General features: G+C 45.6%; 1 protein-coding gene across 1 annotated transcript in view; it reads left to right on the forward strand.

Annotated features, from left to right (window-relative positions):
• The first annotated feature begins 845 nt into the window (after window positions 1-845).
• The window catches only part of LOC103253731 (serine/threonine-protein phosphatase 6 regulatory ankyrin repeat subunit B), a 179,137-nt gene continuing 153,743 nt past the window's right edge, over window positions 846-26,239 (forward strand). Inside the window, exon 1 of the mRNA XM_021709359.1 lies at window positions 846-930. Coding sequence (XP_021565034.1) covers window positions 895-930 — 36 coding nt within the window. The 5' untranslated portion in view covers window positions 846-894. The remainder of the gene's footprint in view (window positions 931-26,239) is intronic.

Here is a 26,239-nt window from a genome sequence, read left to right on the forward strand (position 1 = left end):
AAAAAAGCATTCAGGTGACTGGAGGCATGGCCATTAGCACTGTCTAGGAATGGAATTGTTAGAGGCCACCAAGGAACATTGTCTAATAAGAAGTGGAGGAACAATGTCTTGGACAACCATAACAAAATACCACACATTGGGTGGCTTGAACAACAGCCATTGATTTTCTCATAGTTCTGGAAGCTGCAAGTCCAAGCTCAGGGGCCGTTGGGGTCGATTGCTGGTGAGGGATCTCTTCTTGGCTTGCGGGTGGCTGCCTTCCTGCTGTGTCCTCACACGCCTTTCCTCTTGGGTGCAGCCCAAGAGACGGCTCCAGGGCTCTGGCATCTCCTCCTCCTTTTAGGAGAACACCAGTCTTACCCAATTAGGTACCCCCTTATGGCTTCATTTTTTCTTAATCACTTCCTAAAAGTTCTGTTTCTGAATACAGTAACATTGGCGGTTAGGGTTTCAAACGTGAATTTTGTGGGGGTCACAATTCAGTTCCTAACAGGGATTGTATACACAGAACCTCAGGTTTGGTTGTTTTCTTGTCAGGAACTTAAGCTTCTTGAAGACAATTTCAACCATGGGTGATTTTCATGGGACACTCACTTTAGTTCATAGCCCCAGGTTAGATGTCACCATCTGTCATGACATTCAGATTACATCGTAGTTAATTTTTATGCAAATACCTTCTCCCAGTGGATTTCTGGTAAGGGCTGGCCTGAATCTTTCTCATCTTTGTCTGCCTGTTGAGAATTGTTGAATGACATTGCAGGGACAGACTCTTTTCTCACTGTCTGCATCAGAACAAAATCAAATGTATCAATGATAGTTCTCATTCCCATCCTCTTGTGTTTGCAGCCACCACTGGTCCAAGCCATCTTTAGTGGCGACCCTGAGGAAATACGCATGCTCATCCACAAGACGGAGGACGTGAACACTCTGGTAAGAGACACGAGCCTTGAATTGTACCCCACATCTTTATAATAAATAAATAAATTTTAAAAAAAGAGAGAGAGACACGAGCCTTACTGTCAGGCCCTGCCAGCTGGAGCAAGCCAGGGTACTCAGCCTTGTTTGTCCCTGGACTCCTTGGGGGATCTGTAGAGAGCTCTGGCTGCTTCTCAAACACTGTTTTAAACCCAAGGAAATAAATTATATTGAAATATAAAAATACCAAATTTTTAAAAATTTTTGTCAAGACATGGTCTTGCTATGTTGCCCAGGCTGGTCTTGAACTCCTGGGCTCAAGTGATCTCTCCTACCTTAGCTTCCCAAAGTGCTGGGATTACAGGTATGAGCCACTGCACCCAGCCCAAATATTACTATATCACTATTTGTGATACAGTAATACAGTGTGCTTATTAAATTAATACATTTAAACAACAAGATAAAGTAGGGGATCTGAGAGTGACCATAATTTAAAAATAGCAGGCAGCATCACCAGTGTTTTGGGTTGTCTAATGTGACATGAACACTCCTGTGACTTCTGCTGGGGACAGAGGCACAGTTATAGCTGGTGCTTCGGTGGCTTGTTGCCTGCATTTGTAATGGAAGGACAGGCTAAATTTCAAACTTGGTGAAAACAGAGATGCCATGTTTTTCTTTTTCTTTTCCAAGGCGGTGAGCCCCTAGAATCCACACTCTACAGCAGGGGTTGACAACCTAGGGTCCATCATACAGGCTGCCTACTAAGAATGATTTTTATTTTTTTTAACAGTTGAGGAAAAAAATCCAGAGAAGAATAACATTTTGTGAAATGGGGCAAGGTGTGCTGGCTCCTGCCTCTAGTTGCAGCTACTTGGGAGGCTGAGGCGGAAGGATTGCTTGAGGTCAGAAGTTTGATACCAGCCTGGGCGATAACAAGACCCTGTCTCCACAAAATTTTTTAAAAAATTAGCCAGGTGTGGTGGCACACACCTGTAATTCCACTTATTTGGAAGGCTGAGGTGGGAGGATCACCTGAGAGCTGTGATTGCACCGCTGCACTCAACCTGGGTGACAAAGCAAAATTTTGTGACATGAAAATGATAGGAAATTCAAATTTTGGTATTCATAAATAAAGTCTTGCTGGGGCACAGTCCTGCTCATCATTTACATCTTAGCTATAGCTGCTTTTGCACTGTAACTGCAGAGTTGGAAAGCTGTGACAGAGACTGTATGTGGCCCACAAAGCCAGAAATACTTACTATCTGGTCCTTTAGGGAATGAGTTTGTGACCCTTGCTCTAAAGAATCCATGAACCTGGGGTCAGTGGGTGACTGAGGCATTCTGGTGCCCTCTGAGTCACAGGTGACAGTCACAGATGACAGATACACCTATACATTTTCCTGTGAAAAAGGTCAAGGCATTTCATCAAATTCTTAAAAGGCTCTATGACCCCTAAAAGATCAAGAACCACTGAGTCTGGACAGTCTTGTGACAACAAGCATGCTGCAATAAAGAGAGGTGAAGAGTTGGTCAGGGATGTGCCCTTTAATGGTTTCCTAGACCTGGGCTGAGCAAGCACTCAGGTACAGTTTTTGTGGAGACGGGGTCTTGTTATGTTGCCCAGGCTGGTCTCAATGCCACTTTATCATGCAGGGAGAAGCCACTGGCTTCACTGGTTGCAGCTGCTGTTCCACGTTGTTCCATGCCGTGCAGGGTGGTGGAGCCTTTAGCAGAAGCCTCTGGCAGGTTTGTGATAGTTCTGCAAGGTAGGCACAGATGGCCCAGGGACAGTCTCCTTGAGAAAGCAGTAGACATGTATCCTGGGCCGGCTGGGGCACCTGTGCGACACTGCATCCAGCATTCTGATATCCCAGATCCTTCCAGCCCAGCCAGGCCCGAGCCCAGCCAGGTCCTGGGCTTGGCTACTCTCTGTTCCTTTTTTTTTTTTTTTGAGTTGGAGTCTCACTCTGTTGTCCAGACAGGAGTGCAGTGGCCGCTTGCGGCCACCGCAGCCTCAACCTGCTGGGCTCTGGTGATCCTTCCGCCTCAGTCTTCCAAGTAGCCAGAACTACAGGCATGCGCTACAACGCCCGGCTGATTTTTTGATTTATTGTAGAGATGAGGTCTCGCTGCCCAGGCTGGTCTTGAACCCGCGGGCTCAGGCAATCCACTCACCTCAGCCTCCCAAAGGCGTGGGATTACAGGCTGAGCCACCGAGCCTGGCTACTCTCTGTTCCTGATGATCATGAATGAATAGAGCTCTTGTTCCATCACACACACCAGAGAAGGTCGTGCTGCTGGGCTTTCAATGTCCCATATTTCTTTTTGAGAAAGTGACAAACAGTTGTGCATTAACAAGGGTGAACAGAGACCCTTCATGGGACCCCAGTGATGTGCCTGAGTTGGTTAGGAGGCTGCTGAAACATGTGGACCCCTATGTGTGATGGGCATGTGATGTGTGAAGTCTGGTTCTCTTCTGAACAGATTAGAGGGTGGCCCTTTTCTGCATAGGTTTCTAGATCTCAACATGTGGCTTCTAAGTTCACCATGGGGTCACCTGCTGACCCACCATCCCAAAGGGAAGAAAGAGCATGGGGGCATGGGGGAAGAGACTGGAAGGACATTGATGGGTCAGCCTGGAAGTGGCACACTTCACTTCTGTTTATGTTCCACTGCCCAGAACTCAGTTGTGGTCACACCCACCTACAAGGAAGGCTGGTGTCTTAGTCTGTTTTGCATTGCTACAAAGAAGTACCTGAGGCTGGATAATATATAAAGAAGAGGTTTCTTTGGCTCATGGTTCTGCATGGCATCAATACCTGCTTCTGGTGAGACCTTAGGAAACTACAATCATGGCGGAAGGAAAAGGGGAGCAGGCATGTCACATGGCAGAGAGGAAGCAAGAGAGAGAGAGAAGGTGCCAGGCTCTTTTAAACATCCAGCTCTCAGGTAAACTGATAGAGTGAGAACTCACTCAGGACCGTGGGGAAGACACCAAGCCATTCATGAGGGATCCGACCCATGTCCCAGTTACCTCCGACTAGGCCCCACCTGCAACACAGGGACCACATTTCAACATGAGATTTGGGGGGACAGCATCCAAGCCATGTCAGTTGTGAGTTAGTGCAGCGGGGTGCCTTCACAGGGTTCTGGAGAGTAGGTAGCAATCATGGCCGCACCTGTTTCTGGTCTTGTAGAATCCCAGGGGATTCCAGTGATACCGTTGGTTCACCTGTGAGGTGCCTTATTGTCCCACAGTTATTTACTGCGAGGTGCTAGAACACAGCAGTGAGAAGAGCCCACAGCACAGTGGAAAAGTCCACAGAGAGAAACCACACTGTGCTGCCTGTTAGAAGGGAAAACCCGGGGTGCTAGGCAGAGATGGGTCAGTCACAGAAATCTGGGAATGAGGACTGAGACCTGGGTCACGTGCGGTGTGTTCATGGGCTGCTGGGTTGGAGAAGGAGATGGAGAGAGGGAGAGGCATCGACTGAGCTGGTTGCAGGGGGAATGAACCAACTTGAGGCCTGAGGCAGAAGTCCTGGCCTCTGTGGTCCTCAGCCCTGCTCCCTCCATGCCCACCTCTCCAGACCCCCTTTTCTCACTCTGGTGGTGAAAAAGGCCACTGGCCCCACCCTCTTCCCAGGCCTGTCCTCTCTTCTCAGGTTCTTCCTTTCCTTCCACACCCTGTACTCCTTGGGGAGCCCGCCCTGGCAGCTGTTCGGCTACTTGAAGCCTTTTTGGGAGGGTGGCCTGGACTTTTGCTGAGCTGGATGGGGATTTATGGGACAGTTTTTGCCAAGGACTTAGAGAGGTGAAGACTGGGGTTCATGGCCTGGAGCTGCATCTTCGGAGAGAGGGGTGAGTGACAGCCGTGTGGACACCGAGGAGCCATCACTCCGCATGATCAGCCCCTCTCTTCTCACCCTTGTGTCCCCTTCCCCCATGTGCTCACTTATCCTCCCCATCTTGATCTGTGTCTGCCTTCTCTCCCACCTTGCTGTCTTCACTGTGAGCAACCCCCACAAGCTGATACTGACTAGAAATCTGTCCCCTCCAACCTGGTGGCTCCTGGCTTCCAAGGATCATCAGCATGCATAATATCAAAGACCCTGCCTCACCTACCCACTGGGACATCTCTTTCTCTCACCCTGCCCTCCGACTCTGCCTTCCAACCCAGCTGCTCCCCTGCCTCTGTTCCCCAAGAAGTCATCCTCATTTCCTCTCCTGCATTGACCCTGCCACCTCCTGACCCTCGACACCCCCTCCTCTCTCTACTCCTGCAGGGCTTCCTGCCTCATGGATCACGCTTGATGCTGCTTGAGTCATGTGTGTGTGTGTTCTGCCTCTGAGAAACTTGCACAACATGGGTCTGAACCATTCAGGCCCATGTATATACATATTTTTCAGCAAAATGCAGATAGAAAACACCGTATTCATGGGATGCAAGGCCTGGTGTGTGAACTTGAGTATGCATCGGTTTTAGTGTATGTGGAGGACTGGGCCCTGTTTCCACGTTCACCAGGGGACAGCTGTGTGTGCCTGACATGGTCATTGCCTCTCACGTAGCAAATGTGACTCATTGGTGACTGGTGGTAGCACACATGGCCAGTTGGTGGCTAATGGTAGTACACATGGCCATTTGGTGACTAATGGTAGCACACGTGACCCATTGATGACTAATGGTAGCATGTGTAGCCTGTTTGTGATTAGTGGTAGCACATGTGGCCCATTTGTGGCACTTTAATAGAGAAATGGGTACAGGATGTGCAGGGTCACTCACCAAAGGAAAAAATGTGAACAGCCAAAACATACATGGAAAGGTGTCCAACTGCAACCTCACCCAAAGTCTAAGAATTCAGATTAAACAATCTTACAGTGTTGTCCTTTACCTATCAATCAGCAAAGATGAGAATCAGACTTTGGCCACTTGAAGCCTTTTTGGGAGGATGACCTGCTGTCACCTCTGGAGGTGGCTTGGCAGGCGCACCAGTATTCCAGCTGTGCATACCCTTTGATGCAGAAACACCACCCAGGAATTATTTGAGCGAAATAATTGGTCAAATATACACACAAAAAGGGATTTATTATCTTATGACTTATAACAATAAGAAATTGGAAGCAACTGATAGGTTCTTTTCTTTTTAAAATTTTTTTGAGTTGGCGTCTTACTCTGTTGCCCAGGCTGGAGTGTTGTGGCACGATCATGGCTTACCACAGCCTTGACCTCCTGTGTCAGCCTCCCAAGTAGCTGGGACTATGGACATGTGCCACCATGCACAGTTAGGTTTTTTAAAAACATTTTTTGTGGAGATGAATTTTTGCTGTGTTTCCCAGGCTGGTGTTGGAACCCCTGGGCTCAAGCAGTCCTCCTACCTCAGCCTCACAAAGTGCTGGAATTATAGGCATGAGCCCCTATACCTGACCCTTTTTTTGTTACTTTACACAGTATTAAAATGTTTATACTAATCATGTATTATGTTTTAAAATGGTAAAAACAAATAGACATATATACACTCTGTCTCTTTCTCTCTCTCTCTGTGTCTCGTAAGAAAGTCAACAGACCAGTTTCCAGAGTTGCTCATGTGTAGTGGAAGGATTTGACGTTTAAAACGTGCTTCCTGCATTAGTCAGTTTGGAAAGGCAGAGAGCCTATTTCAGGGTCACCCAGAGTGATGAGCGCAGTGTGTTCCCATCTCTTCTCATGTGACAAGGGCCTTTCTTGTGGTGTTGGCCAGCAGCTGAGGGTCAGAAGGAACTGTCACCATCTCTGTGGATTCCTCGCCTTACACCATCACACTTCTCCTTTTCTGAGGAATTTCAGGGGGACCCCATTCTTTGGTACTGAAGACTGAAATGTGTGTGGAAGAGAGTCTACATGGCAATATGAAACCTAGTGTCCTTTTATTTAGGTACATGAATCACATTTTATATTGTAAATTATAGAAAATGAATTGTTAGCTTTGATTAGCATTTAAGTCAAGTGAAACTTTTCAGATACTTTACTTTCCAATTTCTTTTACAGTGAATATATACTTATTATCAGAAAAAAATTTAGGCTTCTTTACCTTTATATTTTTAAAATGAATTGGGCAGAGGTGAGGAAACCACATACCCAGATTATACTTCAAAGTCATGTTTTAATTAAAAGGACAGAAAGTATATTTTATCTTTTCCCAAGGTATAACTTTCTTGTTTTAATAGCTTTAATGATTTTTGGCTATGTGGCTGCTCTGTATGATGGGGAAGAAGCCTGGCTATGAGTACACCTACCCCCACTAGGACATAAGATGTATTTTAGATCAACTAGTTATGCCAGCTCTGATTTGTAGGAAGATCCATTGCTTTTGGTTTCAAATACTAAATCACTCTACAATTATGGCAGCCAGGGGAACCCTCCAATTGCAGTTTTGTGCACGCGTTATTATAGCCTGGAAACATGATTTTATTTAACATATTTTATTTTTAAAATGTAGGGTACAATTCAGGATTAGGTATATAAGTGAAACATTCATTTTATAAGAGAAGAAATGCAAATACCGTGCTTGTGCTGCTCAGTAGAGGTAGAAACCTGGGAGTGGGGAGGGTTGTTTTATTTTGTTTGTTTTTGTTTTTACCAGAGGTGTGTAGCTGGTGACGGTTAGGCCACTCACCAACCTTCTGACTGAAAGGCTATTCCTGGTGTCGCAGGACGATGCGTGTGGGCTTCTCGCTGTGTCTCCAGCAGTCATTCTGAATATCACAGGCTGCCTTCTTTACGTCCCAACCTAGACCTCCTCCGGCTCTCCCCAGCACCCCCATGCACATATGCAGGTTTCTGATATAATTCCTTCACAGCCACGCTGGTATGCCATGTTTTATTTATTGGCAAATAATCCATCAATCACACCAAAATGCAGCTGTGGGTGTAGGGAGAAGACCCTGGGCTTTGCTTGAGGATAGACATCGTGGGTTCTGCTTATCCTTGAGCCAGCAGGTAACCCTCCCTGGCCCCAGTTCTAGAAGATAGGTGTGATAATGACCTTTTTATAAGGTGTGGTGTGGAAGATGAGAGGATGTGTGTGCATCAGTTGGGAATAGATTTGGCTGAGTTGACAGAAAAACAATGGAAACAGCAAAATAATAGTTTTTAGTAAAGTAGGCATTTATTTTACTAACATCTAGTAGTTTTGAGTAACATAATATTTATTATTTCTTTTCCTTTTTTTTTTTTTGAGTTGGACTGCAGTTCAGTGACATGCTCACGGCCACTGCAGCCTCGACCTGCTGGGCTCAGGCGATCCTTCCATCTCAGCCTTCCAAGTAACTGGAACCACAGGCTAACACCACCACGCCTGACTGATTTTTTTGATTTATTGTAGACAGGTCTCACCATGTTGCTCAGGCTGGTCTTGAATTGGTGGGCTCAGGCAGTCTTCTCACCTTGGCCTCCCAAATTGCTGAGATTACAGGCATGAGCCACCATGCCTGGCTAATGTTTATTTTTTCTGTGTACAAGTCCAGGGATAGGCTATTGTGACATTCTGTGGTATCACAACTCAGTCTGCATTTCCTTTTGTGTGCCACTCTTGGTACATGACTCCTACTTCATTGCCCAAGATGGCCACTTGAGCGGCAGCCATCACATCCACATTCCAGCCAGCAGGAAGCAGAAAGGCGAGAGAGTGTCACTCCTTCTCTAGGGACACTGCCGCTTAAGAACGCAACTGCCTATGTATTGTACAGGACCACATCAGATGGGCATGTATTCGGCCAAAAGTCAGGCTTCCTGCAAGCCAGTAGTATCAGGTTTGTAAGACTTAGGATGTAAAAGCCTCTTGTGACCTAGGAAGTGCTCTGAGTACAGACAAATACCCTTCATGTGATATTGTCATGGATAAGCTCATATACGGTCACTTTTCATCAAGTATTTATTAAATACCTCTGGTAGGTGCAGACCTGGAGCTGACACACCATCCATTTCCTCATGGACTTCATTAGTCAGTTTATGTCCTCTCATACAAGCATTTGCAAGAATCATAGAGCTGGGACTCTCTCCACTTTGCCAAGCACCTGGAAACAGAGGTTACTAAGGTGCCATACCCCTTCTTTGGGAGGAGGAGAAAGTGACACTGTGGTGTATTGTCACCGGCAACTCTTGAACTCAGTGCTGCAGATGCCATGTGTTTCCCTCCAGTTCACCAGAGTCCTGTTCTGTCATCAGTACTTCCTCTGATTTACATCTTGTGTCCTCATGTGCTTAGTATAGATGCCTTTTCTCTTGTTTAAAACACACCCCGAATTGATGTGTCGTCTTCTGAGCTTGTCCCTTTCTAATAGGGGGCACTCAGTGTTTGCACAGGCATGAATTTTACTTGTGAAGCAAAGACAGGCAGATGGATGGATAAATAGGTAGACAGACAAAGATACTAGATAGATAGGTAGATACATATATAGACTGGAAGATAATAGGTAGATGACAGACAGCTAACAGATAGGCAGGTTGATGGATGAATAGATAGAAAGATAGGTAGGTAGATAGGAAAATAATAGATAAATCGATGGTGGATAGGTACAGATGGCTATTGGCAGAAGATAGATTGCATATAAATAGATGATGGATATTAGATAGTAGATAGATGATAGAAAGATAGAGGTAATTAGATAGATCAATAGACGTAGAGAGATGATAGACAAGTGGCTAAAGATAGTTGTAGGTAGATAAACAGATGATGATAGATAGGCAGACAAGTTGGCACGCACACCTGATGCCAGGCAGTTTCGTCCATTGCTGGCTTTTCTTAAGAGACCCCGGTGTGTAGAGAACTTCTCAAGAATTATGAGCTGCAGTCACAGGTCAAGAGATCCCACTCAGAAAGGATCCGAGGTGTTGGACACCTGCCTCCTAACCTTTCAGTAATTGATGGCAGTGGGCTTTAAAAAAATCTTTTTTTAGCATGAAAATTGTCCAATATTCCAATATACTCCTCCCCAGCCCCCCTCCCCAGAGGGCCACTGTCCTGGAGTTTGACATGGCCTCCCTGTCCTTGTCTCCGTACATTCAAAGCTTATTTATATCTTTGAAACTCTGTGCGTGCATGTGTGTACGTATATGCGAAAACAATAGCTGGTGTTGTGTGTTTTTAAAAACATTTCATATGAAAATCGTTTATGTCCTCTGTCACTTGCTTTGTCTCACTCAACATTATATGTTTGAGATTTATCTGTGTTGACACATGAGCAGTTCTTTCGGGTATTTCATATTCCTACACTGTTCCTTCCAGGATTGTATCACATAGCTCTGTTCTTAGTCAGAGCTTTTTAAATCATGGCTGTCCACCCTTCTTTGGTCCTGGGCTCTCTGAGTCTGACTTGTGTTAACAATTGTACTTTTATGGTCCGATCCAATAAATCGGCTGCTATCCCACTCAGCCAATCAGGACGAGAGGCAGAAACTAGGAGAAATGATGTTTAATCTGATACCATGGAATCAGGGAGTAAGCCGATGTACCCATCAAAAAAACCTTGCTCCCCCCAGGAGTACAAGTTATTTTATACTTCATAGCCCCTTACCCATCCCCAAGGCTAAATTAACAAAGGAATGATTCTAGATCCACTGATCCCTTCACCAATGCCCAAGACTGAATTAGCAAGGCCCACAGGCAGTTTTGGCACAACCGCAGATCTAATTATGCTGATAATTCCTTAAGGGGGGGAGGGGAAGCTATAATAATCAAAGAAGCTACTTTGGTACATTTAGATAAACAACTTCAAATCAGACATGAGAGATGTAAGAAATTCCCATTGCCAGAGCCTTGACCTGTAACAGTACCAATAATAAAAATGGGTCAGAAAAATTATTACGACAGCAAATTTTATACTATGGATATTTTGCCACAATTAAAAATTGTGTACCAAATTGTACATTTAAAAAAGTGGGTTAGAAAGGGGACCATGTTGGAATTGTCATAAAGACTGTGTTTTTTGTAAAAATAACATTATTGTAAACTGTATTTTTGGAGGGTGAATTATACTCGGCACCATTGTATATATTTAATTATAAAATTCTCTTTTTCAAGGGATGGTGATTTTGTTCTTGGTACCTTAAAAATAGAATTCCTTCAAAAATAAGTATTTCGGTATGTGGTTCTCCCATAGTAAGAGGGAAAGTTTCCCAGTTTCAAGCAGCGAAATTGGAGATCAATATGTCCAGGAACCCTGAAGTCATATTCAGAGCTTGGCTGCTGATGAGATTCCAGATGTCAGGGGAGTTCGTTTTTGCTATAACATGACAACTTTAAATCTAGGCACAACATAACTGCAGTGCTTGCATTTAAATATCTTCTTTCTGGGCTTCCTATTAAAAGAATCCTTGCTAGAGGACATAGTTTTATTTAGAAAGGATTTTGAATGTTTTGTAGATATAATTGAAAAAGTTAAGGAAGATTTTACAACCCATAATTTTGAATAATGACTCAGTCCTTGGCTGAATGTGAAACTTTTCTAGGAAGGTCATATGATTGATCCTCTTTTGCATTTGCTTGTAGATATCTTTCCTGGGCCTGTTCTATGAATACCTTGTTTCTAAAGATGCAGTCAGACTTTAGTTAGCCATTTAAGAATTTCAAAATAGATCCTTTTAATGCAAATCAGTACATCTGATTTGCATATTTTCTCAAACCTTATTAAGTTTATGTGTTGAAAGGCATTACTTAAAACACAAGGCAGTTAAACTATCTATTTAACTATGGCTGTTTCACATCTATACAGTCAGCAGACATTCATTGAACATCTCCATATTCCTGGCACTGTGTCAGGGGCTGGAACATAAAATGAAAGGACAGGGGTCCCCCACCCTGATCACATAATCAGGTGGGTGAAACAGAGAAGTCGACCAGAATCACAAAAGAAACGTCAGTGCTGCCAATCCCTGTGTGTCCAGGACTCTGAGAGCAATAGAACACAACAGTGTTTTAGTCTGTTTTGCGTTGCTATAAAGGAACACCTGAGGCTGGGTGATTTATAAAGAAGGTTTACTTGGCTCACAGTCCTGCGTGGTACCAGCATCTGCTTCTGGTGAGGTCTCAGGAAGCTATAATCATGGTGGAAGGGATAGAGGCGCAGGTGTGTCACGTGGCGTGAGCTGGGGAAAGAGAGAGAGGAGGTGCCAGGCTCTCTCAAACAACCAGCTCTCTGGTGAACTAATGGAGTGAGAACTCACTCAGGCATTAAGCCATTCGTGAGGGATCTGCCTCATGACCCAATCACCTCCCACCAGGCCCCACCTCCAAGATGGGGACCACATTTCAACATGATATTTGAGGGGACAACATCCAAGCCATATCACAGTGTCAGGAGATATGTGAGAGATGTGGGTGGCTGGGGAGCTGTTACGCCCACCTGCTATCTTCACAACTGCCTTCTTCCAGTTGCTGAAAATGGCCATGGTAATTAGAGTAATGTTTGGTTTGGGCAACGGATGCTTTCTCAATCTTAAATTAAGTACGACTAAAATATCTTTAGAAACTTATTTTATTGAACCTAAAAAATAGGCTTTATTTTTTTTAATAGCAGTTTTAGGTTCACAGCAAAATTAGGCAGAAGGGACAGGGAGCTCCCACATACCTCTGGGTACACTTGTGGGACGCCTCCCAACTGTCAGCACTCCCATGGGAGTGACTTTTTTGTTATCATTGATGAAGCTCATCATGACACATGATACTGACGTGTCACTATCCCCCCAAGACCACAGTAACATGAGGGTTCTCTCGGTGTTATCCTGTCTGTGGGTTTTGATGAATGTGTAATGTTGTGTGTCCAGCATTACAGTCTCATTCAGACCAGTTTCACTGCCCCAGAAGCTCCTTATGCTCCCCACTTCAGCCTTCCCTTCCTTCTTATTGCATTTCTTATTTTATTTTATGGAATTTTAGCATATAACCTAAGTGAGAGCTACTTGCCTGAGATGTGAAAGCTACCCTAGCCAGGCTGTCACCCTGGAACTCTCCAGCAGACATTCAGACCCCCGCTGTCTACACTGGCTCCTTGGTCATTGTGCCCTTGAGCAAGAGCTGCTGTGTTTAGCATGGCTACCCAAAGCTTGTGTCAGGGTCCATGGTATTAAATCCTGTCATTTCTCAGCTTGTTGGCCACCAACCACCCTCCCCTTACTCCATGAACTCCCTCAACTTCCCAGAACGGAAGTCGGAAGTCACTGAGCAGATCCTCCTCTGCCCGCCTGATGGTGGTGTCTTCCATGCTCCAGATGTCTGATTACAACACAAACAGCCCTGTTTGCTTTCAGGGAAGCAAATGTTTTCTGTGTTCAACTGAGCTTGTAAAATTTCATTAAGAAGTTAATCATTAGCTCTGATTAGGTAAACACAGGGTGTTTGGCGTGAGTATTTTATCTTCCCACCTCCAAACTGCCTCAGCCTTCTCAAGGTGACTGACAACTTTTCAGTCACCTGTAGTTTGCCACTCGGTCGTCAGAGAATCCCCACCCACCACAGTCCCATAACTGGGAAGAAAACCCAGACTGTCCCCAAGCCCCAGACACAAAGTGGCTTCTCTGATGCTCAAGAGAGAAATGTTCATATTTAAATATCAACTCTCACTGCTGCCCACTCCCGTCCGGGGCGAGAGGCCCTGAACTCTGTCCTGTCCAGGGCAAGAGGCTCTAAACTTGGCTTTTCTTTCTGATGCAACTTGAAATCGCCACCACTTCCCAACCTTCTATACTTGCTTTCATAAACATTTTAGACCTTAACGGTCAGATTTATTTGTGCTGATATTGAAAAGATAGACATGAAAGTGTGATGAATATTAAGCATTTATTTCCACGTCTAAGAAAGATCAGAAGATGTGAAGGTTCATGGAGCCTGCAGCTGTTGCTGCTCATGGCTCAGGTGTTACGAATCGGTGGTAGGCCCCGTAGTCTGTCTGGAACGGGGTCAGTAAGGTTTTCTCTGGGGAACGATGAACCATGGCAGCATTTCCAAGGGCTGCCCCAGCAGCCAGAGCAAGTCCAGCAAGTGTTTAGAGGGAAAAAGGCATTTTGTGGCCAAGCGAATTTGGGCACACTCTGCACACTCTGCTCCTTATGTCCTACTGCTTCACAAGGTGCATGTCATGTTAAGGCTCTGAGAATTCCCGCCACAAGGAAATCTGTTTCCATTCTTGAACACAGCATTTCTTAGCATCATTTGGCTTTGCATACCCACCTCTTCTTCTCTTTTCTAAGTTTTAACCTGGGACCCTGGCTCAGAACCAGAGGAAAACTTTGAGTCTCACTGTAGAACAGGAGTCTGCAGAATTGTCCAGGCAGCAGTTCTGGAACTTGAGTGTGGGCTGGAATCCTAGAGGACTGGCTAAGATGCAGATTGCTGAGCTTCACCTCAGAGTTCCAATTTGGGAGGGTCAGGGTGGGACTTGAGAATTTACACTTCTAGTGAGTTCCCAGGTGCTGCTGCTGGTTGGGAACCACACTCTGAGAACCATTGGCACCCCTCCCATCCAGATCCTTGTAGATAGCCAGTTCTCACTCCTGAAATCTGCAGGGCACCCTCATCTAGCCAGGCACTTTTGTGATTGGGGCACAGGTTTTGAGAAAGTCTGAGATAAATCAAGACGCTACTCCTTGTTATTCCCCTAAGACACACGTTGAAAACTGGTTGTATGCCAGGCGAGGTGCTAGGTGGACATAGAGATGAATAAGACCAGCTCTGCCCTGAGCCCCTGCCCTGCACTCCAGTCCCAGGTTGGGTACTGGCTGTGATGGTGCCACCCCAGAAGCCTGCAGCATGGAGGAGGGGGTGGGGGGGAGAATCAGGGAGACTTCAGAGGAAAGGACACTTGAACTGACTGTGAAAAGACTCTTTCGAGTGACCCAGAATCCCAAAACATGTTCTCCCTGTTCTCTGGCTGTATTAATTATCATTGTTTTTTGAGTCAGGGTCTTACTCTGTCACTCAGGCTGGTGTGCCGTGGTATGATCCATGGCTCACTGCAGCCTCAACTTCCTGGGCTCAGGTGATCCTCCCTCCTCAGCCCCCTGAGTAGCCGGGACTAAAGTTGCTTACCATCATACCTGGCTCATTTTTATTTTTATTTTTTTGTAGAGTCGGGTTCTTGCTATGTCATCCAGGCTTGGTCTTGAACTCAAGCAATCTTCTAGCCTCTGTCTCCCCAAATTCTGGGATTATAAGCATGAGCCATTGCATCCAACCTGTTTTGTGACTTTAAAATGAAACCTTGTCCTCATGTCATGTCACATGTCTCTGTTTCTTCTCAAGAGGGAGTTGTCCTGTGCTGAGTGTCTTGGAGCATCACACCTCCATGTTTCCATCCATCTGAAACTCGCCTTTTGTACAGGCGGCACCACTGCCTGTGGTCTCAGCTCTGGTCGGGAGAAAGTAGAAGAAACTCATCAGGCTCATGGCAGGAGGAAATACGGGTCCTTAGAAGTAGAATGACACTTGAGAGATAGAGCAGAGGTCAGAGGGCTCCTCTGGTTTTGTTCAGTGGTATTAGGGAGTGAAGCCTAAACGTCTCATCACACTCAGTGTGGGAAGAGAAGTCATGTCAGAACAGTTGTGCTTAAAACGTAAGCCTGTCAGCATGGGGAGTGATCTAAGGTCAGCCTCAGCTTAAGAGTTGTGGAAAGGGCCAGGTCTAGTGGCTCAGCCTATAATCCCAGCACTTTGGGAGACGAGGTGAGAGGATTGTCTGAACCCGGGGATTCAAGACCAGCCTGGGCAACTTGGCAAGACCTCGTCTCTATAATAAATCACAAAAACTAGCCAGGCATGGTTGTGTGTGTTTGCAGTTCCAGCTGCTTGGAAGGCTGAGGTGGAAGGATTGCCTAAGCCCAGCAGGTAGAGGCTGCAGTGGCTGTGAGCACTGCACCCCAGCCTGGGCAACAAGAGTGAGGATTCCAACTTAGAAAAAAAAGAATTGTGGAGAGAAAGATGCTGCAGGCCGGATCACATGGTGGGTCAGTTACCTCAGAACTCCAGTAAGCGAGAGGGGATGCCCAGGACCTCAGCTGACTGGACCCTGTGTCCTCTTTGGTTTCCTAGTTGTTATTTTATAATTCATTGGAAGAAATGATCAGTTTTACACAATTTGATACGTAGTTCACTTTCGGAAATACATATGGCATGCAAAACAAGATGCGTTTAAATTAAAAATTATTCATTTCTGTGAGAGCATCAGCTCTGCGGAGGAAAGGTGACACTTGCAAATGAGCAAACCACCAGATACATGGGAGCATTCAGTCCCTCCAGGGGACACTGTGTCCCGGTGGCCTCTCTGGTGTTGAGTATGGGGCATTTGAGATTTCTGTAGGGGAAGACCCCATTCTCACATTCTCGGGCTAGAAGGCCGATTGTGAAGTGAGGGTCCCCAGGGCTCTTCACCCATGGGAAAAAACAAGTTAGTCCTGAAATACAATGCAATGTCAGGCAGGGCTAGGGAAAAATATCCCCTACAGTCCAAGGTTATGCATCCCCAGTGACCATTTTCTCTACAAGTGTCCTCAGGCAGGTGCAGTTTATTCGGCATTGCCTTGGGGATGGATGGAGTGTCTTCTATAGCTTCATCTTTAGGTAGTGCTGTTTGTGGCAGCTGCCCTGTTCTGGGACCACTTGCCGATCTGTGAGGAAGGGGCTAGATGCCTGCTGTGTGACTGTCCACCCCGCATGGGCAGGACACTCTGTGGAAGGGTCCTTGTGGTGCTAGGTTTCTAGACTGTTGGCTCCCTGAGAGGGCACCGGTGTCCTTGCTGTTGATGTGGAGACAGCCCTTGGTTATCTGCCTGAGGACCATGGTGGGTTTTCTTCTAACAAGTTACAAGGAAGAGAATTTTATTTATTTATTTATTTATTTTGAGTTGGAGTCTCACTCTGTTGCCCAGACTGGAGTGCAGTGGCACGCTCCTTGCCACTACAGCCTCAGCCTGCTGGGCTCCAGCGATCCTTCCGCTTCAGCCTTCCAAGTAACTGGAACTACAGGCATGTGCTACCACACCTGGCTAATTTTTGATTTATTGTAGAGATGAGGTCTCGCCAAGTTGCATGGGTGGATCTCAGGCAATCCACTTGCCTCGGACTCCCAAAGGGTTGGGATTACACTGACTTGGTGGCTGAGCCACCAAGCCTGGCCGGAAGAGGATTTTAAATGGCACAGGTGTCTTGGGCTATAGGATTCTTTCATCAAATGTCAGAAAGGTGTGGTGAGGGTGTTCTGGCTTGGAGGGTGCCTCGTTCAAAGGGTGTCGTGGGAGGAGAGAAAGGACACAGCATCCAACGCAGGGGAGCGCCCATCTGGACAGGGTTGGATCAGACCTGACTCTGCTCAGCTGCAGAGATTGGATGGGAAGGAGGCCTTCGGTCCGATAGCCCGGCCTGAGCAGAGACTGAGACTGCCGATGCGTCAGTGTCTCCAGTGGCTCGCCCAGAGTCGGTGACTCTGCTGTGGGTCCCAGGAGATGAAGCAGGAGAAGGCAGGCCCGACTCTGGAGTCTGAAGGAGACTTTGGTGGCATTGGGCTGAGTTGGGCAGGAGATGGTGGGGACTGCTTCCTGGGGGGGCGGAGGCAGGCTGCACCCTGCTGCTGGCTGGCTGCAGTCGGCTGTAGCCCTCCTACTTGCGAACAAGCATCATTTCCTTCCAGTGCAATTGTTCCACCCACACTGCATCTCCTTCTTTCTGCCCTCTGCAGTCTCTAAGGGGAACTGAAAAAAATCAGAATATACCACGAAGAAGTCACCAGTAATCATGATAGGGTGCTAGTATTTATGGAATATCTAGTCTGTGCCTACAAGTAGATGATTCTCCTTTAATTTTATAGAAAAGGAAAATACGCCATCAGAGTGGTTGATTTATTTGTTCAAAGTCACATGGCTCTATGTGGCAGAGAAGAGATTCCAAGTAAGGTCATCGTGCCTCCAGAGTCATGTTCTTTGTGATTAAAGTGTGTGTGTGTGTGTGTGTGTGTGTGTCTGTCTATCCAGCAGATCACTTGCTAGGAAAGATTAGTGTAGGACCAAAGGCCTCCAAAGTGCTGTGAGGAGGATGCAGAGTAGTTAATGCCCAACATGATGGTGTTGAGAGGACACAGAGAACGTGGAGCTGGGAAACCCAGGGTCTCCAAATATTGGTGTGTGACTTTCAGCAGGTCACTAATTCACTGAGTCAACCTTAATTCCTGTCCTGTAAAATGGGGTAATAGTGCCTACTTGTCCAGTCTCCTGGATTTTCTTGAGATCAGTGATGCCTTGCATAGAACAGTGAGTTGGCACTTTTTGGAACATCAGACAAACTGCAGCTTTCCTGTGTTTAATTGCAATTATAATATCATTTGCAAAGAAACACATTCACATACCAATTATTTAAAACCTACCACAAGATAATAAAGGCTTTGGATAGGAAACAATATTCATTGTATTATTATTTGTTTGTAGCTTGTGTTAGAACAGACCTGTTTTGTTGTTGCTGTTTTTAAATAGGAAAGTCTTTTCTTATTTTCAAAAGAAAGTTTATTTTCTCTTTTCTAAACTGCAAGTTTTGAAGCACAATCAAAGAAGAAAGTGAAGAGCACCCATAAAGTTATTCACCCAGAGACAACAATTGCTAACATATCAGCGTCTTGTGCCGATCTGATATCTCTTGTCCAGATAACTGCACCAGTGATCTTTATTGTCAGCATTACACGTAGGCTCTGCTTTTAAAGCTTCACCTGGAGGCTGAAAAGACTTGTAAAAAGTTGCTAATCATTTCAGTTCAAACTATTTGCTATGGAGCACAGAAGCTATTCTACAACCTTTGCTTTCAATCCAAGAGATATAGAGATAGAGATATAGGGAGACAGACACACACACACAGACACACACATACACACACACACACACACACAGACATAGAGGGAGAGAGAGAGACTGGGAGAGAGAGACAGAGAGACAAGAAACAGAAGCAGAGAGAAAAGAGAGAGAGACAAAGAGGGAGAGAATATAGAGAAAGAGGGAGAGAGATATGGGGGAGATAGAGAGAGATAGGGAAAGAGAGGGGAGGGAGAGAGAGAGGAAGGGAGAGAGAGAAAGAGAAGGGAGAGGAAGAGATAGACAGAGAGAGAGAGAGAGAAAGAGAGAAGGAAGGGGAGGGAGAGGGAGAAAGAGGGGGAGATAGATGGAGATGGTAGGGTGTGTGGGGAGACCTCAGGACTGAGAGTTCTTGTTGTGTCTGGCAGTCACTTGGGCCTTCCTGCTCATGGCCTGCCATCTCTCTGCTTGGCATCCCCAGCACTATGTGTGGTCTGCTGGTTGCTGCTGAGTGTATTCCACCCATGACTGGTCTACTGTGGTAGGATGCACCTACCTAAAGTTAAGATGGCAAATTCTTCAAGGCAAGGCTGCCATGTCCCCATACCTGGGTGCAGGCATGATCCAGACCTGCATGAAGGAGAGGTTCTACACCCCATCATGATGGGGGTGGACCTGGCCCATTGTGAGATCTTCAGGCATCTCTGCTGTCCTCCATGTAGATACTGCCTCATCCTAGGTTCTCTTCTGAGGTGTGATTCAGACACCATGTGGCTGGGTACTGGGTGACATGTTTCCTGTGGCTGGCCCTCACAGACACAAGACAGTTTTCCCTTGCACCTCGCCTACCCCACAAGGAGATCGTGTTCCAGCCAACAGGTAGTTTTTCTGCCATTTGCCTGTTTTGATTGTCCAAGTTTGCTGAGTTTCTTGGTCAATGAGCTGAGAGGGACAGTGAGCCTGAGGTGGGCCTCCCTAGAGCTGGATTCTTGCCCCAGGGTCAGAGTGTCAGACTGCCTGGACCATACTTGGCAGTGGGACTCTCCCACTGGTGTCCAAGGATGAGGGCTTCTTCAGAAAAAACTGCTACTGCATGTGTGAAGTTTAGCGACACTGTGTCTTCACATGCCAGGGACCTGCACAGAGCCCTTGTGGTCTCTGCTAGCATGGATCTGTGGGCAATGGTGGCACTCTGACGCCTTGCCTTGGTTCATCAGAAGCTCCCAGTTGTCTCAGCAGTGTCTTGACTCAAATCTATGACTCTTGTCCTCCCGTGATTGACGTATCCCCAAGGCACCTCCTCTGTGCTCAGAACTTCCCCAGCCATCTCCTTCCTCTAGTCATTGCTGTTCTATGTTGTACAAAGCTCACAGGCCTCTGTGGTCATTTCTTTTTCAGCTTCCTTGGTTTTGGTGGGCATTTGAATTGGCATGTGACCTTAGTGTGTGTTCTTCGTGGGCTTGTTCCCTTCCTATGGCTCCATTCGTCTGTCTTGGTGTGTAAGGCATTTGTGTGGAGGGGTGTTTGTTTTGATGAGTGGCAGATACTAAGAATGCAGATCAGATCATGTCCTTCTAGCAGAATCCCTAAAGCATGGAACAAGCAATCCTTTATCTTCAAAGCACAGGCGTGGGATGTCCCCTCCGCCTGCCTGTCTACACAGCATTTTTAGCCACCACAGTGGCCTCCCGACCCAAGTCAAATGCTCTCTGCATGCACATACTTCAAGTTCTCAATTTTCTTTTGTCTGCTTCTTCTTCGTAAACAGATGACTCCAAAACTTCCTCTGCCTGATCACTCTATGACATACTGAAAGCTTGGCTCAGACTCCCAACTGGCTGTGTCTTTGGCTATTCATAGAAAGGCAGGGCTTACCTTCCTTCTTTCCTTCTGGAGAAACCTGGGTCTTCTCACTTCTCATGCGTCTGAATGTGTTGGCAAAGAGCTGTTTGAGACAAAAGCTACTGGGTAGCTTCATTTCCGTGATGCTTGGGCAATCTTTAAACACGGTGTGAGGGAGCCTTTCCTGGTGTGTGTTGATCTTCCTGGGTTAGTTTTGGGTTATTATCCCCTCTTGTGTTCATGGGCATTGTAAAGACCTGTATAACTACTCAACAACTGGCTGCTTGGCAGAATAGGAGGCCGCTTGGCAGAGGATGCGAGTGATGCAGAGCCCTCAGCCTAGCCACTATGGATGCAGAACCCTGAGTCGGCCACTGTGGCTACAGAGGCCAGAATTGGTCACCGTGGCTTCATGCTGCTCTGGTCCTGCCCTGTGTCCTGGATTCTACTTTTGGTCTGGAAATGGCTGCTAAGTCAGCCTGTGAGACCGAGACTAGGTTCTGCAATTGTCCTGGAAGTTGTGCTTGGGCTTCCAAGATTCCTAGATAAGTTGGAGTCAGTAGGACCTGGGCAAGATGTGGTTATTTCCCAGTTCAGGATGGACTTTTTTTCTTGTCTGTTGAGACTTCCTGCCCAGGCCAGTTCAGAACTAGATGGCTTAGGGGAAGGGGAAGTTTTCACTAGGACACTTGTCTCGCTGCATTTGGTAATCTCCACAAATCATCTAACACCCTGGTTATTCTGTTTGCCGCTGCCCTGTTATTGCTTTTATTCTAGTATCCTAAATTAGGAAACTGGTTGAGTGGACCATAAGTTTCTGTAGGGTGAGAGGACTGGATATTTTAAATTTGTACCCCTAATATCTACCACAGTGTCTGGCATATAACAGATTCTAAATACATGTCTATGTCTAGAAAATGCAGCTGAGCCCATGGCTGTAAAACATACCCCAAGAATACTGCATGCATTTCTCTTTCTCCCCCTTCCTTTTTCACTCTCTGCTTTTCTCTCCTTAGACCAAAGTTCTAGATCATTTCCAGCAACGTGTTTTAGTATCACTTTTTGTAATACTTCCTTCATCTCTCTTACCCCAAATTTTGTTTGTTTTTCAAAATAGTGGTTGTTTTCCCCAGGCTTTGTGCTTTGTATTTTAAGTTATTGTGCTCGTTCTCCATTGGACTCTTCAGTGGCCTGCGTCCTTGCTGGCTGTTCTGTCTGCCGGCTCCTGCTTACAGTGAGTTGTTTCCATGAGATCTTGTGGCTCAGGTTTGGAGTTTATTGGTTCTGCCTGGGGCCTCCCAAGTTGCCTGGACTGAGAACACGTCTCTCCAGTTAGGATTTTTCTTCTAGACATCCTAGGGGCATTGTTGGTCAAGAACCAATTTTTGTACCTGTTTTCAACTTGGAAGCTCCTGGACTCTGCAGGTGTTGTGAATTCAAAACCCCAAAGCACATGAGGGCAGTGGAGACATTTTTATAGCCTACCAAGACCCTCTGGCATGGCATCTCTCTGCCTTCTGCCTCTGTGAGTGTTTTTAAAGCCCATTTCACTTAAGGAGACTTTCTTCAAGACCACTTCAAGAGTCTTTCTTTTTAAATTATTACTGTTGTCATTGTTATTATTATTAGTATATAAACAGGGTCTTGCTGTGTTCCCCAGCTGATCTCGAACTTCTGGCCTCAAGTAATCCTCCCACCTTGGCCTCCCTGGCTAGAAGTACAGATGTGAACCACTGCACTAGCCCAAGGCCCAAGGGTTTTTCTTTAGGTGACATTGCAGTTCCCATCCTACCACCTCTCCCACTCCCTAGCAAGGCTGAAGTCCTGAGCCCTGGTGTGCTGACCTCTCCTGCGGTATGAACTCATGGGTTCCCTATTTACTTTGGTTCTCTGTTCACTTCTTTCCACGTCTAGCCCCTTTCTATCAAATTTCTTGTGAGCTAATTTAAAAGAATGCTCACTCTGGGTTTGTCACATTTCCCCAGGATTTTTCAGGGACTAAGAGTAGACTAGTTTAGGCTGTCAGGGCAACTTCTCAGACGATGTTCTTGCTTTCATTTTTATGAAGAACAAAGTCTCCGGTTGGGCACGAAGATATCTTACTCTTTGATATCAGTCTGCTGGGTTGGGCCGGTCACACGACCTGTCACAGGCTCTGATTCCTTATCTTTTAAATGGTGGTAATAAGACTTAAGTACACTGTTGTAGAAGGTGTGCCTCCAACGATGGAATGTTACGAGATCAAGGAGGAGGACAGATGAGAAGGTATTAAAAGTAAAAAAGATAAAAGCACTCCATAATTACCAGGTAAACTTGCTTCTTCTTAGACATTGGCCCAAGGATGTTGCAGGGCCAGAGCCCGCTTTCTAGTATTATGACCAGTACTCTTTTTTCTCCAGAGCTGTCACCCACTTCTACCACTGCAGCTCCTACTGCTTTAGTTTAGCTGACGGCAAAGCAGGATGGCCTTGCATTTAGACAGAGGACCTACTGCGACATCCTGCTGGGTTCACCTTACTGAGCGAGGTGACTGCTGCGGCTCTGTCTTCACCCTGACTTACGACCTGTGTTCCTTGCTCAGATGTAGCCTCCTGTGGTCAACAGTGAAAATGCACTGCTACTTTGTGTGTTTTTTTTATTTTAGATGAGAAAATATAGTTTATTTAGAAAGTAAATTAGAGAGAGGGAGAGAAAAGATTTACCTCCCCAAGGTAGGGGAGGGGACCAAAGCTAGAAAAACATGGCTTGTCCATAGCTCATAGAACACATGGCCCGGCCAGTGCTTAACAAAACAATGGCCACACTGCTACTTTGGGTAAGGTCTTAATAACACATGTGGCTGTTTATGGGGATCTGCAGCGGGGGACACTGAAGGTGCTGCTGAGTCCAAGTCTTCTCTGCAGCTTTTGTGCCATGTCACTGAAGGAAGGTACTCCTGGAAGCCACCGGAAACCTTTAAGTATGTGTTAATAGAAACCCTGGGATTCATAATCAAGAATTTTTACAATATGCGCTCATAGAACTGCCCTTTTTATGTTATAGAAAATTTGGTTTGCACAAGCTGCATCATAAAAGTGGCCACAGAGTCACAAAGCCTGTCCTATGATGACAGGTCAACCAGATCTGCAAGGGAGGGAAGGAGGTGGGAGTGTTCCTGGCTTTTCGTTTGACACCAAGTTCTCACACAGAGCATTGAATTTGCTTCAGGTCAAATGAAGTCATAATTTGGGTTGGAATAGTCCCTGTTTAAATCACTTAGTCAGAGTTTAATTTATTGTGCCAAAACCCTGGAGCCTGTTCAATGTGCAGAAGAACATATAATTACATAACTTTTATCCCAAGATCTCAGGAGAAATTTTTAAGTAGATATAGTGAGGGTTCAAAGGGAATATGAGGCTAAAATGGTAAATGCTTGCAGGGATAACATAGAAGAAATAGAAATAGAAAACATTTGTGAAAGTCACACCTCAGTTATTTGTATAGTTCATTGCACAAATTAATACACTTGATTCTCAAGTAAGCAAACATGATTTCAGATTCTGAATCTTTATTTTCAAAGACAGGATGACGTAGCCGTCATAGGGTGGGAGGCAACCATATGCGTCACTGAATTTTCTAGCACATCCTGTGTTGTATATCATGCAACTGCCCTACTTCTGCGTATTCCTGGTCACTACCTGAAGACATAGAGACAGTGGACATCTCCAAATCATTCAAACTCCTCCTTTTGTTTGCTTCATGTTAGTCCCTCCCTTTACAAAGCCTATGACCAAACCATACAACAGCCTTTGTGATTCTGTGACCACTTTTATGACACACCTTGGGCAAACCAAAGTTTTTAACAAACAGGACTAGTTCGAAGATCATTTCCTGTTAAGTTCCCCACCTGCCATCTCCTCTGGGCATTATGAGTCATGAAATGCCTAATGTCTCAGAGAAACAGAAGAAGAGCAGAGGACCTGGACTGTGAAAAAGTAGAATAACATCCTTTGGCTAATCAAGGATTGTTAGGTCAATTGTATAACCAAACGGTTGTAGGAATGATGATTGAAATTAACAGCTAATCTAAGGTTCTTGAAATGGACATCCATGCAGGCTTTGTTTACTACTACTGTAAGGCAGTCAGTGGAGATTAGTGAAAGACCAGTTCGCATACCTTCTTGTAGACATGCATGCAGACTATCTCAGTTCCATACATGTAGACTAGTTCATTTCCATGCACATAGACTGGTTCATTTCTATGTACGTAGACCAGTTCAGTTCCATGCACATAGACTAGTTCAGTTCCACTCACTACATGCATGTAGACTGGTTCAATTCCATGCATAGACTAGTTCAGGTCCATGCATGTAGACTGGTTTAGTTCCCTACACATAGACTAGTTCATTTCCATGCACATAGACTGGTTCAGTTTCATGCATGTAGACTGGTTCAATTTTATGCATGTTGACTGGTTCAGTTCACACATGTAGACTGGTTCATTTCCGTGCATGTAGACAGATTCATTTCTTTGCACATAGACTGGTTCAGATCCACACATGTAGACTGGTTTAGTTCCATGCACATTAGTTCAGTTTACATACATAGACTAGTTCATTTCCATGCACATAGACTGGTTCAGTTCCATGCACATAGACAAGTTAAGTTCCACTCATGTGCACTAGTTCAGTTTCACACATGTAGACCAATTCAATTTCATACACATAGACCAGTTCAGGTCAATGCATGTAGATTAGTTCTGTTCTACATATATAGGCTAGTTCAGTTTTATGCAGGTAGACCAGTTCAGTTCCATACATATAGATTAGCTCAGTTCCACACATGTAGAGTGGTTCAATTCCACATATATAGACTAGTTCAGTTTTATGTGTGTAGACTAGTTCAGTTCCACACATATAGACTAGCTCAGTTCCATGCATGTAGACTGGTTCAGTACCACGCATATGGATTGGTTCTCTTCAGCCAGTTTATGCTGAGCATCTAGAATGCTGCACTCTGGGGACTGGGCATGAGATCTGATCTTTACTCAAGGTGGTTTCCAGTCCTGGTGGGAAGCTACCGACAGCCTCTGCTGCTAACAGCATGACTGTGTGTGGAGCACCACACTGTGCCTGCCACCTGTGTGCCAGGACTGTATTTACCTATGTTACCTTGATTCCTCTTACCAGTCCTCTGAGGTGAGGTGCCTCACTGTGTTAGGACTGCAACCTGTTGGGTGAAGGTCCAAGCTTGGCTTTGCTGCATACCTGTGGGGTTGTGAGGACATGTCTTATTTGAGTCATAGGCTTCTCATCTTTAGACAGAGATAGTAATACTGACCTTGGCTTTCTGCCTGAATGTCACATCCTCAGAAGCCCTACCTGACCATTCTGTTCCTGTCCCCTGATTATATGATCTCACAGCCTGTTTTAATTTTGCCGTTGCCTTTGCCACCATCCAAAGTGACCTCATGTATCCTTTACTTTCCTGACTGTTGTCAGCCTTCCTCTCGAATTAAGTTTCAAGAGGGCAGGGGCTGGGCATGCTGCATCATCTCTCTGTCCCCGGAATTTGGTTCCTGGCACCATGCAGACGTGTAACAAGTATCACAAGGATGGACAGTAGTCCTGGGAGAGTTAGTGAGGATGGAAAGGAGGAGATGACTGTACTTGTGGTCAGTGTCCTTGTGAGCTGTTCACTGTGTTC

The sequence above is a fragment of the Carlito syrichta genome, unplaced genomic scaffold, assembly GCF_000164805.1.
Source record: "Carlito syrichta isolate Samal-C Ts95f unplaced genomic scaffold, Tarsius_syrichta-2.0.1 Scaffold67786, whole genome shotgun sequence".
Lineage (NCBI taxonomy): Eukaryota > Metazoa > Chordata > Mammalia > Primates > Tarsiidae > Carlito > Carlito syrichta.